Consider the following 14,819-nt stretch of genomic DNA (forward strand, 5'->3'; position numbering starts at 1 on the left):
GATTATAGGCGTGAGCCACCACGCCCAGCCAGTCTGCTCCTAGTTTTAAATGATTTCCCTTTTTCTGATCTCTACCTTCTAGGCCATGCCACTCCTTTCAAAGCTTCCTTCAGGGTAACCAGCAGTTCATTAAGGGAGGAACAGTACATAGTAAGTTATGAGTGACTAAGTGTGGCTTACACATGAGTTACTCATTCAACAAATATTATTGAGCACTTACTATACCAAGCACCAAGGCAGAGGCAAAGAATATAAACATTAAACATGAAAAAACATAGCTGCAGCCTTCATGAATGGGGACTAGAATGGGGAGAGGGATGACTGGACATGCCAAAGAAACAATTACAATACTATAAAATAATTGCTGTAAGTAATACGGAAATTTATAAGGTGCTTGGAACTTGGGGCAAGAATTGCCAGCATCATCTGAGATGGTCAGGGAAGGCTTCACAGTCGAGGTGGTATTTGGGATGAACCTGAGTTTCTGCTTTAACTCTTTCAAAAGTCTGTTTGTTTGTTTGTTTGTTTGTTTGTTTGATGGAATTTCGCTCTTGTTGCCCAGACTGGAGTTCAATGGCATGATCTCGGCTGACTGCAACCTCTGCCTCCTGGGTTCAAGTGATTCTCCTGCCTCAGCCTCCTAAGTAGCTGGGATTACAGGCACCCGCCACCAGGCCTGGCTAATTTTTATATTTTTAGCAGAGATGGTGTTTCACTATGTTGGCCAGGCTGATCTCAAACTCCTGACCTCAGGTGATCTGCCTGCCTCGGCCTCCCAAAGTGCTGGGATTACAGGTGTGAGCCACCGCGCCTGGCCAAAAGTCTCTACATTTGTACTCACAAAGAAATGAATCTGGAGAGGGAGAAGTTCACATAGAGTGAGTCCTCCTTCCATTTCCATCCCATCCCTTAGTGGACCACCATAGGGTTGAAGATTGTGGCCCATGTTCCCATACAGCCAAGTAAGATTTATGCTTTAATTGCTATGGGCTCAGGCAATTAAGCCATTGTGGTCCCATTTCTACAGCTGAGCTCTGATGTCAAGTGTGTTTGGGGCATGCTCATCTCCGAGCTCCTCCCTGCTTCTCCCTCTTTTCCTCCCAATCATGTTATCTCATGTAAGTTCAGTCTCCCTACTAAAATCCAAAGCTCAAATAATGTTTTATCGTAAGTTTCCAATTTGTAATACTTGCAGTGCTGAGGCCAGGAGGCTGAAGTTTTCAAAATTGAACAACCCTAGCCTGGTGTTCGGAGACCTGGTTGAGTAGATCCTGGTATTCCTGACTCTACAATGAGGGGGCTGGTCTGAGTGAGGAGGAATATCGATCCATTGCCATCAGAGCCTGGCAGGTGGCCTAAACCTGGGAAGCTAAGTGTGAAACAGTGGGCCCCTAGGGGCATGGAGCTGGACCATGGATGTCACACCCAAGGACATCCAAATTATATTTTCAAAACACTGGGCCACTTGACTTTCCTCAATAGTCCGTCTCATTTCTAACTTTCTGTAAACATATCTTCACATTTTATGATTACATAAGGGTGAATGAAGAGCTTGTCTGCCCCATAAAGGAGTATCTATTTTTACTAAAAAGTCCCCTTTATGGAGCAAAGGATAGAAATCTTGAAACCCTGTGCTCTGAGAGTGAAGCCCCCAGTCTAGAGTATTCATGAGCCAAAAAGGAGCATGTACATTTGAGTGACTGGTACGCTCTTCCCGTGTACAGCAAGTCAGGAAGGCGGCCCCAGCACCGTGGCCACCAGGGTGCTGTGTCATCCACCTCCTTGGGCGCAGGGCCCTCAGGCCACCATCCTAGTCAACAGCTTGTATCACCACTTCGACTTGGGGGTGGGGGTGTCTGTATGTAGCCAACATCATAAAAAAAGACTGGGAGGCATCAGAGAAAACAGCATCACTTGTTTGAATCTGTGAGGCCTCTTGGTTCCCATTAATTCTCCCAAAGATAATTAATGTCAGTGAGATGCTTCTATTTTGAACTCTAATGATGTGCAATTGTCAAATAGTTCTGGTTCTGAAAATGTACTTACTGCATAAAACAGAAAGGTTGGCTCGCACTTCCCTCGGTACTTTTCGAGGACATCAAGACGATCTGCCTCTGCCTAAAGAAAACCACTATCAGCAGCTACCCTGGGTGCAGGGGGTGCAGGGCCCGACTGATCAGTGGGAAACCACACAGGGAACTGAACACCCCCAGGACTGACTTCCCCAGGTGGAGCCCCGATTTGCTCTCATGCTGTTCCTGCTAATCAGAGCTGTCCTATAAAATTGCAGACATGTACTCTCTTGAAGAATCAAATGAGGAGGAAGCAAGAGTATCTCCTGCCCCACCCAGCTACTGTACCAGTCCAAGGGAGCGCTACTGGCTAATGTCCTTCTGCAGCCATGACTGACAACCGAGGTGAAGGTCCTCAGGCACCGACTTCATTGTCTGAGAAACCTGCTACACATGGGCATAAGAGATCCCCCACACAAGCCCTTCTACAGCACACTCCCTATGGAAGCACCAAGACTGACTGCCAAAGGAAGAATTGCAAAGTCCCTGAAGTCCAACTTCTTGAGTGATTAGTGTAAGTTATATTTTCTCTTGTCTTCACTGCCTATGAACCTCAAACCCATGCAGCATATCAACAGTGTCTCTTGAATACTTCTCTAGAATTTATTCCCATTTCCATACATTCATCCAAATAAATATTTGCTGTAAGTTCCCCTTTATGGAGCAGAGGATGGAAATCCGAAAGTGACATTTCAGTCAACAGTGTTCACGAGCCAAGAAGGAGATGCGGCTGGGGTGGTGGCTCACACCTGTACTCCCAATACTTTGGGATGCTGTGGTGGGAGGATTGCTTGAGCCCGGGAGTTCTAGACCAGCCTGGGTGATATAGTGAGACCTTGCCTCTACAAAAAGTTAAAAAATTAGTGAAGCATGGTGGCATGTGCCTATATAGTCCCAACTAGTTGGGAAGCTGAGGTGGGAGGATCATTTGAGGCTGGGAGGCAAAGGCTGCAGTGGGCCGTGATCCCACCACTGCACTCCAGCCTGGGTGACAGGAGAAAGAAAAAAGAAGAGGGAGAATATGCATTTGAGTGATATATATTTCTTCTCTTCATACAGCACCAAGAACTGCTCAAGCCAAGAGTGATATAGGGAGGTGGGGTGGGGAATAGGAACCTTCATAGCTAGAGAAATTAGAAAGTATCATGACAGTATCAACAAAAAGTCCACACTGATTCCTTTTTAATGATCTGGGAAAGGCCACTCTCACACTTCTCCTTCCTGACTCTTTTAAATTTTTAAATTCTTTTTACAATGTTGTATGACTGTTGGATGAGAGAGAATCTTACTAATGCAAAGTGCAGAAGGTCCAGGCCGACCTCGATCCTCATCTTCTGGAAGAGGCTCACCACAGGTTTGCAGGGGCCACACCAGCCTTGATAGACATCAACAACTGTGTGCAACCAAGAAGCAGGAACATTCAGTAGACACCAGCGCCCACCACACCAGGCACAATTTATACCTGTGCATTCTAACCCCCCTCAAATGGACATTCATTTGCAGGGATATCTAATGGTTAAAGGGATTTACTGTCTCATGAGATTATAAGCAAGTATGGAAACACAGCTAGCCCTCATTCTTATGAACTTGGTATACTGAATTCTAAATACAGTATAAGTGTAGCAGAAAATAATTTTCTTAACATGGCTCCTTTATCTTAAGGGTTCTTCAGGCTACATTCAGGGTTAGGCCTAACACAGGGTGGCCCTCAATGATATTGGAATTAGACTGAAACTGTCTATTCTAAAAAAGGAGAGGTCACTCACTGTAGGTGACCCAGCAGCACACAATTGACTTTTATGTAATCCTTGGATAATAAACACAGGTTTGACCTTTTCTTTTGATGAATTAAAAGCCACTTTCTTTGGGTGGAGCAGAGTTTTATTTACTTTAGAAAAATCAACATTTTTCTCCCAGAAAGTGAGCCTGATAGAGAGCTAGAGAGAAACTTGGATACCTTTTTCTTCTTTAGTCCCAATCTATAGTACACGTCAGGGCTGGATGTAGGGGAACCCTCTCATCTGAGTGTTGTGAACCACACGATCTACAGGAAGCTAAGCAAACCAAGCCAACTCCCGTGTACTGGATTTGTGCAGGACCTGCCCCACACGACCATGAAGCGGCAGCAAGGGCTAGATGGTGACATACCAGTGGCCATATTTTAGAGGAGGGATATCTGCCAAAAGGCTTCAACACTCCCAGAGTTCATGCCTGTTCCACACAGGTGAGCATTTCGGTTCAACCGCTAAAGTAGCATAGTCACAGGGAGATCGTGTCAAAATTGCTAATAATTGATTAACTCTGTCAATTTTAATAGCATGCAATTTGTGATTTTACTTATCACAGATTCACATTTCAAAATTTTCCCATCAAATGAGAACTATTAATATAATACAATATAAATTGTCATGATTAAAGTTAGTATAAAGACTGGTGGCACTGTACTAACACTGTTGTGTACTAACCAGGGAAGGAAGGCTTCCCATGAAGAGGTGACTTGCACTGGGCATTGTAGAGAGCCCAGGCTTGGACGGGCAGAGAGGGAGACTGTGGTGCAAAGGATGGGCAGCCAGGCATAGGTGGCAGACTCAGAGACCCCTGGGCAGCCTGCTGGACCAGACCTGCCTGAGGTGGTGTGGTAGGAAGTGGTGGCAGGGCTCACTGGAGGAATCTGGAATGTGGGGCTTGAGGAGCTCTATCCTGAATCACTAGGCAACGAGGATTCACAGTAAGTATTAGAGAGAAGAGGGAGCTAATATCTTGGACTTGCCTGCATCCAGAATTGTAAGAAATAAATTTCTGTTCTTTATATACTACATATCTGTAGTGTCCTGTTACAGTAGCATAAACAGACTAAGCTATTCTGCTTTAGCTGCAAGAGGGCAGGTGCACTTTGCTTTTCTCTAAAAAGCCCAGTGAGATGGATATCATTATTGCACTATCGAGATGAGGAAACTGAAGTTCAAAGAGGTGAAGTCATCGACCTAAGGTAAGAAAGCAAATTCTCAAGCAGTATAGCTTAGTCCATTTATGCTGCTGTAACGGGACACTACAGACTGGGGCAGTTTATAATGAACAGAAACTTATTTCTTATAGTTCTGGAGGCTGGCAAGTCCAAGATCAAGGTGCCAGCAGGTTTGGTTGTCAGATAAGGGCTGCATCCCTCTGGAGGAGAATTATACTGTGTCCTCACATGACGGAAGTCAAGGGCAAGAGGAATAAACTCCTTCCATCAAGCCCTTTTATAAGGGCACTTAATGCCACTCATGAAGGGCACTACTCCCCTTTTAAAGGCCCCACCTCTTAAAACCATTACTTTTGACATTCAGTTTCAACACTGAATTTTGAAGGGGGACACATTTAAACCACAGTACAGCAGAATCAAGTTTTGTTTTATTTTATTTTATTTTATTTTATTTTATTTTTGAGATGGAGTCTGGCCCTGTTGCCCAGGCTGGAGTGCAGTGGCCGGATCTCAGCTCACTGCAAGCTCCGCCTCCTGGGTTTATGCCATTCTCCTGACTCAGCCTCCTGAGTAGCTGGGACTACATTAGCTGGGACTACAGGCGCCCACCACCTCGCCCACCTAGTTTTTTGTATTTTTTAGTAGAGACGGAGTTTCACCGTGTTAGCCAGGATGGTCTTGATCTCCTGACCTCGTGATCCTCCCGTCTCGGCCTCCCAAAGTGCTGGGATTACAGGCTTGAGCCACCGCGCCCGGCCAGAATCAAGTTTTAAATCCTGTGTTGCCTGATGCCATAGCCCATGCTCTTTCAACTGCTCCAGGGAAGAAGCAAGATGCATAAATTCAGCAGTGTTCATTGGTTCAGCCAAGTAGCACAATTTTGCAGAATGTGAGAACCCAAGCTGGGTATAGGAGGAATGAGGAAGCCAGACACACGGGTGGCAGAGGGGATAGAATGAAAAGAATGTAGGCAGAATGCTAGGGATGAAAATGAAGACGGTGTGGAAAGGACTTCACCTTTGAGCCTGGCAGACAAAAAGAACTAGCGAGGGGTGGGGAGAGATTGTTGGAGGGGAAAGGAGAACAAACTCAACTCTAAACAGGCTGGGTTTTCAGTACCAACCAGAAAATCTAAGACAAGTGATCACAAAGGCAACCAGACATCCAAGCAGGAGAGTGGGATTTGGGTTCCACAGCATCCAGGTAGAGGATAAAGTTCTGGGCTTTCCTGAAGACAAGAGTTTCACAATTGACAGATTTTAATTTATTTTTTTATTTCAGCCTACTACAGTTATGTGGGTGAGGGCCAAAAAGGGCATTTGGGTCAAGCTAGGAAAATGTCCCTGAAGACTTAGAGGGCCCTGTACACAGACCCACTGAAAAGGGCAGGTTTAAATCCCAAAGGAAAAAAGCTGGGGCTCAACTCTCTGTGCTGTATTTGTATTGACAGTGCACCTGCCATTGCTACTAGCTTCTCCCTCCCTCTTGGACGCCCTGGCTCTGTGAGGAGTGGCGGGCACAAAGGCACCTTCACAAAGTTATGGAGGAAGCGGGGATGGGGGGGAGGGGGGAGGAAGGAACAGAGAGGAAGTGTTTGATTTGACTCTGAGTGAGAGGAAGCAAAACAGAGAAGCCACATGGAAGGAATGGTAGAGACAAGAAAAAGGTGTGTCTGTGTGTGTGCGTGTGTGTGTGTGTATGTGTGTGTCTGTGCACGCATGTGTAGGTCTGAAGGGACTTTGGCATGTTGAAAGCAGGTGAAAATGAGCCAGCAGAAGGCAAGGTTTCCAAGATGCTGGTGGTTTACTTTGGAAGCAAATTTCTGCTGGCTGGAGAGAGAGAGAAAAACACATATCTATGTATTTATATGCTCCATAGCTATATATTCCTCTAGACTGCCTGATGAGAAGAAGCAAAGAGGAGGTCCTGCTACCTTCAGTCAACAGAGGCCCTTGAACCATTTAGACCAGGCTTGGCAGAAGGTCAGTGCTCACTGGATGTTAGCTACTATCACATAGGGTGCTTAGCAAGGTGGCTGGCACACGATACATTCTCCAAAAATTAAGGAATGGTGGTTTTTTCACGGTTGTTAAAGAAATGGAAATAATGATTTGTTTCACCTGGAGTCATGTTCCAGTTGCCCAGACAAGACACATGGACAAATGGTTAAGCCTTGGCACCATCAAAAAGACTTTATAATCCCTCAAACAGTAGAGTGTTTGAGGGATTATACTCATACCCACACAACTGGATCAGCATTTATCTAGTACCCAGTCAGCCTCAGTCCCAGGCAAGTCTACTACAGATGTGAGATTAAAAAACCAATGCTGGCCGGGCGTGGTGGCTCACACCTTAATCCCAGCACTTTGGGAGGCCGGGTGGGCAGATCATTTGAGGTCAGGAGTTTGCGATCAGCCTGGCCAAGATGGTGAAACCCCGTCTCTACTGAAAATATAAAAATTAGCTGGGTGTGATAGAATGTGCCTGTAATCCCATCTACTTGGGAGGCTGAGGCAGAAGAATCACTTGAACCCCAGAGACGGAGGTTGCAGTGAGCCAAGATTGCACCACTGCACTTCAACCTGGGTGACTCAGTCTCAAAAAAAAGAAAGAAAAAGCCAATGCCGTTGTGTTTAGAGTCTAGGAGAAAAGCCATGATGGTCTTTCCCTACAGGGGCCACAGCAAGTGGGGTGTGTGCTGGAGGGATTGAGACAGAGACTCACCCCAAGTGCCCTAGGAGCTCCCAGGAGGGACGTGACCACACCACAAATCCAGAAAGATTTCATATGAGGAAGCTAATTTTGCACTGGGTCGGGGAATAAGAAAGATTTCTACAGTTGGTGATGGGCCATGATATCCCATCTGGCTTGAATGGGCTTAAATGCTGACGTCATTTGGTGGAGGGGGTGGTAATGGGCAAGGCTAAGATCAGATACAAGCACACTGAGCAGGTATATTCACAGAAAAACTGAGCAGGCACACAGAGTAATAGAGCACAGAGATATCTGCAGTGAATGAGAACGAGAAGTAAAGAGTGGGTGACAGCAGGTGGTAGGCAGCCTCTCAGATGTCTCTAACGATCCCCACCTCCTGGTCCTCATGTACTTGTGTAACCCCCTGCCCTGGAGTGTGGGCTGGACCTAGTGACCAGCTTCTAATGAGCAGAGTATGGCAAAAGCAATGGGATATCACTCTCAAGATTAGGCTAACAAAAGGCTGTGACTTCCAACTTGTACCCTCTCTTAGAGGTCTGTCCTGGGGGAAGCAAGTTACCAGGTTGTGAGTAGCCTCATGGAGAAATCAATGGCAAGAAGTTAATGTCTCTGGCCAACAGCCAGTGAGGACTTGAATCCTTCCTACCAACAGCCTCATGAGTGAGCTTGGAAGTGGATCTTCTTAGGTCTGCCAGTAGCCACACAAAAGAGCTTGGAAGCAGATCTGCTCCTCGTTGAGCCTTGAGATCCCGTCTGACACCTTAACTACCATGGTGAGACACTCTGAGCCAGAGCTAGCCAACTAAGCTGTACCTGAACTCCTGACCCACAGAAACTGGGATAATCAATGTTTGTTGTTTTAAACCACTAAGTTTCTGGGTAAGTTGCTAAGCAGCAACAAATAACTGGTGCCAGGAGGATGGGGATGAGGAGGCCCATAGACAGTGGCCTGCTGTTTCCTAATGACTGCAGTCCCAGGTTCAAGTCCCAGTGATGCCTGGCTCGCCTTCCATCCTTTGAGTTCCAAGAGATCCCCGTATTCCCTCCAATGCATTCTCCTTTAGTGCCTGAGGTAATTAGAAGAGGTTTCCTGTTACTTTTAACACCAAACAACCCTGAGTACTGACTCCTTTCCTGAACTGAATTTACTGATGTTCATGCCACACACACACACACACACACACACACACACACACACACATCATCTGTTTTTTTATGAGGTTCAAGGTAATAGGAAAGTAATGTTCATTGCAGCCCTTTTCTTCATGGTTCATCACACCATTTAATAATTTAGAAAAGAATGGATCTAAAAAGTTATTTTACTTTGAATTACCAGTTAGTCCTTTGGAACTGAGCATTTCCTCCCAAAGCTCTTGGGTGCTGATGTTGACCTAAAGCCAAAGAGGATCAAATGCTGTATTACTGAGGGCTCAGGCAGGGAAACAATTCAATCTATTTGCTCTAGATTTCTATCTTTCTATCTCTGAAATACTTACAAGTACAGTTCAAATTATCCTCTCCCCCGTCTTCTTTTCTCCTTCCTTTTCTCACTCCTTCCCTACCCAGAAAAAAACACTATCCTAAGAATAATGTGTACTAGTCTCAGGCATTTAAAAAATAATTTTACATGTTATTTGTCCAGGAACAATATATAAGTTGTTTTTGTGCCCTTAAAATGTACATAAATGTATCAAACTGTAGGTCTCATTTTGAAATTTGTGTTTTCACTTAGTATCAGGATTAAGTTGAATTTATTGCCATTCACTCACATTTTTTTTCTTATCCACAGAGTTCTGATTTTATAAATATAAAATACAAGGAAAAATACATATTATCCCTCTTCATTAACGTAAAAATTTCTTTTTTTTTTTTTTTTTTTTTTTTGAGATGGAGTCTGGCTCTGTCACCCAGGCTGGAGTGCAGAGGCTCAATCTCAGCTCACTGCAACCTCTGCCTCCCAGGTTCAAGCGATTCTTATGCTTCAGCCTCCTGAGTAGCTGGGATTACAGGCACGTACCACCACACCTGGCCATTTTTGTATTTTTAGTTGAGACCGGGTTGGACCATGTTGTCCAGGCTGGTCTCGAACTCCTGACCTCAAGTGATCTGCCCACCTCAGCCTCCCAAAGTGCTGGGATTACAGGCATGAGCCACAATGCCTGGCCAATAGTAAACATTTCTGTATAGTGTTTTTTACTGTGAAATAATTTCAAACTTACAGAAAGTGTGCAAGTACAGTATAAAGATTTAGGGTTTTTTTTTTTTTTAGGTATTTGGAAGTAAATTACAGCTTGTTATCTCATTACTCCTGAATATATTATTCCTATGTAACACAATACAATAATCAAAATCAGGGGAAAAAAACACTGACATATTGTGAACATTTAATCCTTAGATAGAGTACAACTTTTCCTGTTTATCCCATAATGTCCTGAGTAGCAAAGGAGCTAATCAGAAACGTGTGCTAGATTTATTTGTCAAGTCTCTTTAGTCTGGAATAGTTCTTTAGTCTTTCTCTTCTTTTCACAATGTTGACACTTTGGAAAATGACATTCCAGGTATTTTGTAGAGTGTCCCTCAGTTGGGGCATATGTGATGTTTCCTCCTGATTGGATTCAGGCTGTGCATGTTTGGACTGGTTGAAATTGGCTGGACTGGTTGGAGTGTTGGAGAAGCTGAGGATCATTCCTCTCACTACTGCCTAGCAGGTGAGACACAATTTCCATCTGCCTATTACTGATGTTCACTTTGATCACTGGATTAACATGGTCTGCCAGGCCTATTGTCTGTAAAATTATTCCCTTTTTCTTTGTAATTAACATATTTTTGTGGTGAGCTACTTTGAAATGATATAAATTAAAAGACCACACAAATTACTACTGGGTTTTTTTGTTTGTTTTTTGAGATGGAGTCTCACTCTGTCACCCAGGCTGGAGTGCAGTGGCATGATCATGGCTCACTGCAACCTCTGCCTCCTGGGTTCAAGCGATTCTCCTGCCTCAGCCTCCCAAGTAGCTGGGATTATAGGTGCCCGCTACCACACCCGGCTAATTTTTTATATTTTTAATAGAGACAGGGCTTCACCATGTTGGCCAGGCTGGTTGTGAACTCCTGACCTCAAGTGATCCGCCTGTCTCGGCCTTCCAAAGTGCTGGGATTACAGGCATGAGCCAGCACGCCTGGCCTACTATTGTTCTTGATACAGGTATGCCAAGGTCTATGTCCCTTTAAAAAAGATAGGATGCATTATTGGCAATAAGGGCAAGAAACATGTAACACCTGCTAATCCTCTATTAAAAGCCCCTTTTTTGGCCGAACGTGGTGGCTCATGCCTGTAGTCCCAACACTTTGGGAAGCCAGAAGTTTGAGGCCTGACTGGCCAACATGGTGAAACCCTGCCTCTACTAAAAAAAAAAAAAAAAATACAAAAGTTGGCCGGGCGTGGTGGCGCATACCTGTTTTCCCAGCTACTCAGGAGGCTGAGACATGAGAATTGGTGAACCTGGGAGGTGGAGGTTGAAGTGAGATGAGATCGTGCCACTGCATTCCAGCCTGGGCGACAGGACAGAATGAGAATGTCTCAAAAAAAAAAAAAAAAAAAAAAAAAAAAAGAAAGTCTCTCTTTTAAGGAAGCATACTCCTTACTTTTCTTGTTTCAATGAAAAGTAGAAGAAAAACCCAGAAGAGTCTTCTTGATGCCTTAAATGAAGTAAGAGAGCTGGACTGATAGAACCTTGGGCCCACAACTACAGTCCTGAGGATAGTGATAGAAGCGTTCAGAAGGACCCCCCGCCCCTACCCAGAGGCTCAGACTTAAGTCACCAGCAACTCTCTGTGGCCCACCCCTGTCACGGAGTGAGTCCCACCAGCTCTGGGGCCAGGACTCTGGGCAGTTGAAGAATCTCAGCCCTGGGAGCCAGGCAAGAGCGAAACGGTGTGGGAACTATCCGGACTTCACTAAGCCTTGCATTTGGTAGGGAATGAATGGGGAATGTGTGGCACCTTTTACCCAGACTGTCCCTTGATGTCCTGTGATTTCTGTCTGTCTCAGTTATAAACGGAACCCCGAATAACCTTGCTGAGAGAGAGGACAGGGTTCCTGGGTTGGCCGACTTTAGGCACTGCTTTCAAGGGGTTTACCTTATAGAGAGGTGACCTTTACACAGATGCCTCAGTGTAAGAGGGGAGGGAGGCCACTCCCTCAGCAGGAGGGAGCACTTACTTTGAGTACTGCATTGTACTCAGAGCTCTGAGTAATACACATGAAAAAATAACAACATTGCTAACAAAAGTTATTACTGCCATAGGAGATCTAGGGCATCAACACATGAAATGACCATAATAAGGGGCAATAACATTAGAGACACCACAGACCGCATCAGACCAGCCAGGAAGTGTCTAAAGGAGTCTCATCACAGCTCTGCAGGCGTTAAAGGACAGGTATTATCCCTCCTGTCTATGTAAAAGATACGGAGGCCAGAGGGTTGAGGAAATGAGTCACACAGCTATGAATGGTAGGACCAGTTGCTCAGAATTTACTTCAACCAGAACATTCATATATGAAGCACTTTCTGACTCTAGAATCCTAGAATATCAAGGCTGGAAGAAGGCCCTTAGGGATAATTCACACAACATCCTCATTCCATAGATGGGCAAGCTATGGCCCAGAGAGGGTATGTGATGTAGTCAAAGACACAGTTGGCTATAGAGGACACAAGAACTACATCAGGCCTTCTGACTTCCAGTCTAAAAATCCCACCCCACCCCCCACCCCTCCCACCCCCAGCATGGGGTACCCTTAGAATGATGCTGCTTTCCCCTTTCCTCTTTTTTAAACCACTAGACTTTTGAAATCCACATGCAAACTGTCCTACCGAGGACAATGAGAGAAAAACCAGATGTCTCAAAATCGCTAAAGCTCTATTATCTAGGAGGTGCTGTAGCCTTAGTATGCATCTTACTGGGACCAGCTGATGATGAGACATTTTAAAGTTTGTTTTAAAATGTTCCCGTGTTACAGATCATCCAGATGATCTCCTTATGACAAAGCACTCTCTCCCAATTCCAGGGTCTGTTCCTGCATGTTTTTACCATCACTTCAGAATCAACCACTGTTTATTGTCCAGAACCAAGAAAAAGAGCAGTTGCTGGCTTCTGAATTCATTTGTCCCACATGCAAATGAAGTAAGGTACTCTATATAACAAATGCCCAGCACATAATATATCTCAAAACATATTTGTTAATAAGTGAAATTTGATGAGAACAGTGGTGGGAAAACTGGGTCTCCACAGAGCACACAGTTACAGACTCATGCCCAAAGTCAAAAGAACCTATACTGTATTCTCTGTGCAAGCTGAAGTTATATTTCAACAACAGTAACAAAATAACGGTCACATCGAGTTATGTTGATTCATATTTTCTTGGTTTGTAGTTTTATTTAATGCATGTTTAGGTTTTATGGTTGTATACGCACTATAAATATAAACAGCTTCTACTCAGTTTTGTTTGCATTAATTTTGTTTGCATAAAATTTGTCATCACTGGGGTTCCAAGATAAGTTTTGGCCCTTTAAGACGGAAGGGTACATCACTCAAGTTTGGGAACACTGTCACATACTGCTAGCAAACAAAATGTCACTTTTATACTACAACCCCGCTCCAATCACCCTCCTCTTCCCCGAGCCCAACCCAGAGCTGGAAGCTAGCGCCCCTTGAGGCTTACCTGCAGGGCAATTTCCTTCTTCCTGCTGCCCATGGCTCTGCAAAGAAGACGAAGCCCTGTTACCGCGGCCGTGGGCCGTTCCCCCGCAGCCTCGCGACAAACCGCTGCGTGGATCAGCAAGCCCAGAGCCTCCTTCAGATAAGCCCCCCTCCTATGGCCCTCGGCCCCTTTTTAAGATGCTTCTAACTGGCGGCAAATCAACACACTGACACAAAGTGAACACCCCACGAGGAAGCGGAGCCTGCAGTCCGCGGGCTCGTGGCTCGCCGGGCGGTTTTCTGGGGATCTGCAAAGCCCCTTCCCCACCCCGGAGCCGGCCAGTGGGCTCCAGCAGAGGCCGGAGTCAGTGCGCGGGGCACAGTGCAGCCTGCCGGGCACGGGGTCTCCAGTCGAGGAATTCGAACCAAAAACCGACATGGGACCCTGTCATCCCTGCTGTTCTTATGGATTACTGGGAAACTGAGCCACTGCGAACGACAGGTACACGATCTTCGACGCGCCCGGAGTCACCAACCGAGTCTGCAGCGACCTAGCCGCGGTCGTCATGGCAACCTGGCCCCCCTGCCAGGCCGGCCAGGAAAGCCGGCGGACACGTAAGCCACGCCCACTCTGGGCCCAACGCAGTCTCTTCGCGGAGACTCTGAACCCAGCCAGCGAGAGGCAGGAGGGAGTCCCGCCCCTTGCCCTCCATATCGGACTATGGGAACCCACTCATTGGCTGCAGCGTTTGTCAGCGTCTGGAGGCTTTGAACCCACCAGGCAAAGACCCAGTGCATCTGTGCGTTGCACAGTCGCATCTGTGAATCCCTGCGTCCCTCCTGCCCCGCCTGCCAAGACTGCTGTGCAGCTTTTCTACCGTCACATACCGGTAAAATGTGTGCAAGGTAGGGGGCGTCTCCAGATTTTAAGGGGTCTGCAAGCGTTCTCTTTAAGACAAAGAATATGAAATTACAAATTCAAAATTAGATATGAAAGTCAACTGAGACACATACAAAACACTTACAAACATTGTAGATATTAATCCAACTCTATCAATAACCACTTTAAATGTGAATAACCTGATTACACCAATTAAAAGAGAGATTGTCAGAGTGGATTTCAAAAAGAAACAAAGCCCAGTTGTGTGTTATCCACAAGAAAATACATTAAAAGCAAAAAAATAGAGATAGCTATACCAGGCTGACACTAACTAAAAAAATAGCTGAAGTAGCTATGTTAATTTCAAGAAAAGCAGACTTCAGAACAAGGAAATTTATCAAGTATAAACAGGGACATTACATAAAGGTAAAGGGATCAATTAATTGGGGAGACATAACAATACTTAACATGTATGTACTTAAAAACA

At 45.3% G+C, this 14,819-nt stretch overlaps 1 protein-coding gene across 2 annotated transcripts in view; it reads right to left on the reverse strand.

The window, feature by feature from the left end:
- The window catches only part of NME9 (NME/NM23 family member 9), a 29,861-nt gene extending 15,707 nt beyond the window's left edge, over positions 1–14,154 (reverse strand). The window contains exons 1-5 of one of the 2 annotated variants that reach the window (XM_077991530.1): positions 13,959–14,154; positions 13,475–13,511; positions 9,086–9,143; positions 3,362–3,465; positions 2,047–2,118 (exon numbers count right to left, since the gene is read on the reverse strand). In XM_077991530.1, coding sequence (XP_077847656.1) covers positions 2,047–2,118; positions 3,362–3,465; positions 9,086–9,143; positions 13,475–13,511; positions 13,959–14,020 — 333 coding nt within the window. In that variant the 5' untranslated portion in view covers positions 14,021–14,154. The remainder of the gene's footprint in view (positions 1–2,046; positions 2,119–3,361; positions 3,466–9,085; positions 9,144–13,474; positions 13,512–13,958) is intronic. The other variant, XR_003727124.1, reaches the window with a different exon arrangement.
- Between the last annotated feature and the right edge of the window lie 665 nt (positions 14,155–14,819).

Source organism: Macaca mulatta, chromosome 2 (assembly GCF_049350105.2).
Source record: "Macaca mulatta isolate MMU2019108-1 chromosome 2, T2T-MMU8v2.0, whole genome shotgun sequence".
Lineage (NCBI taxonomy): Eukaryota > Metazoa > Chordata > Mammalia > Primates > Cercopithecidae > Macaca > Macaca mulatta.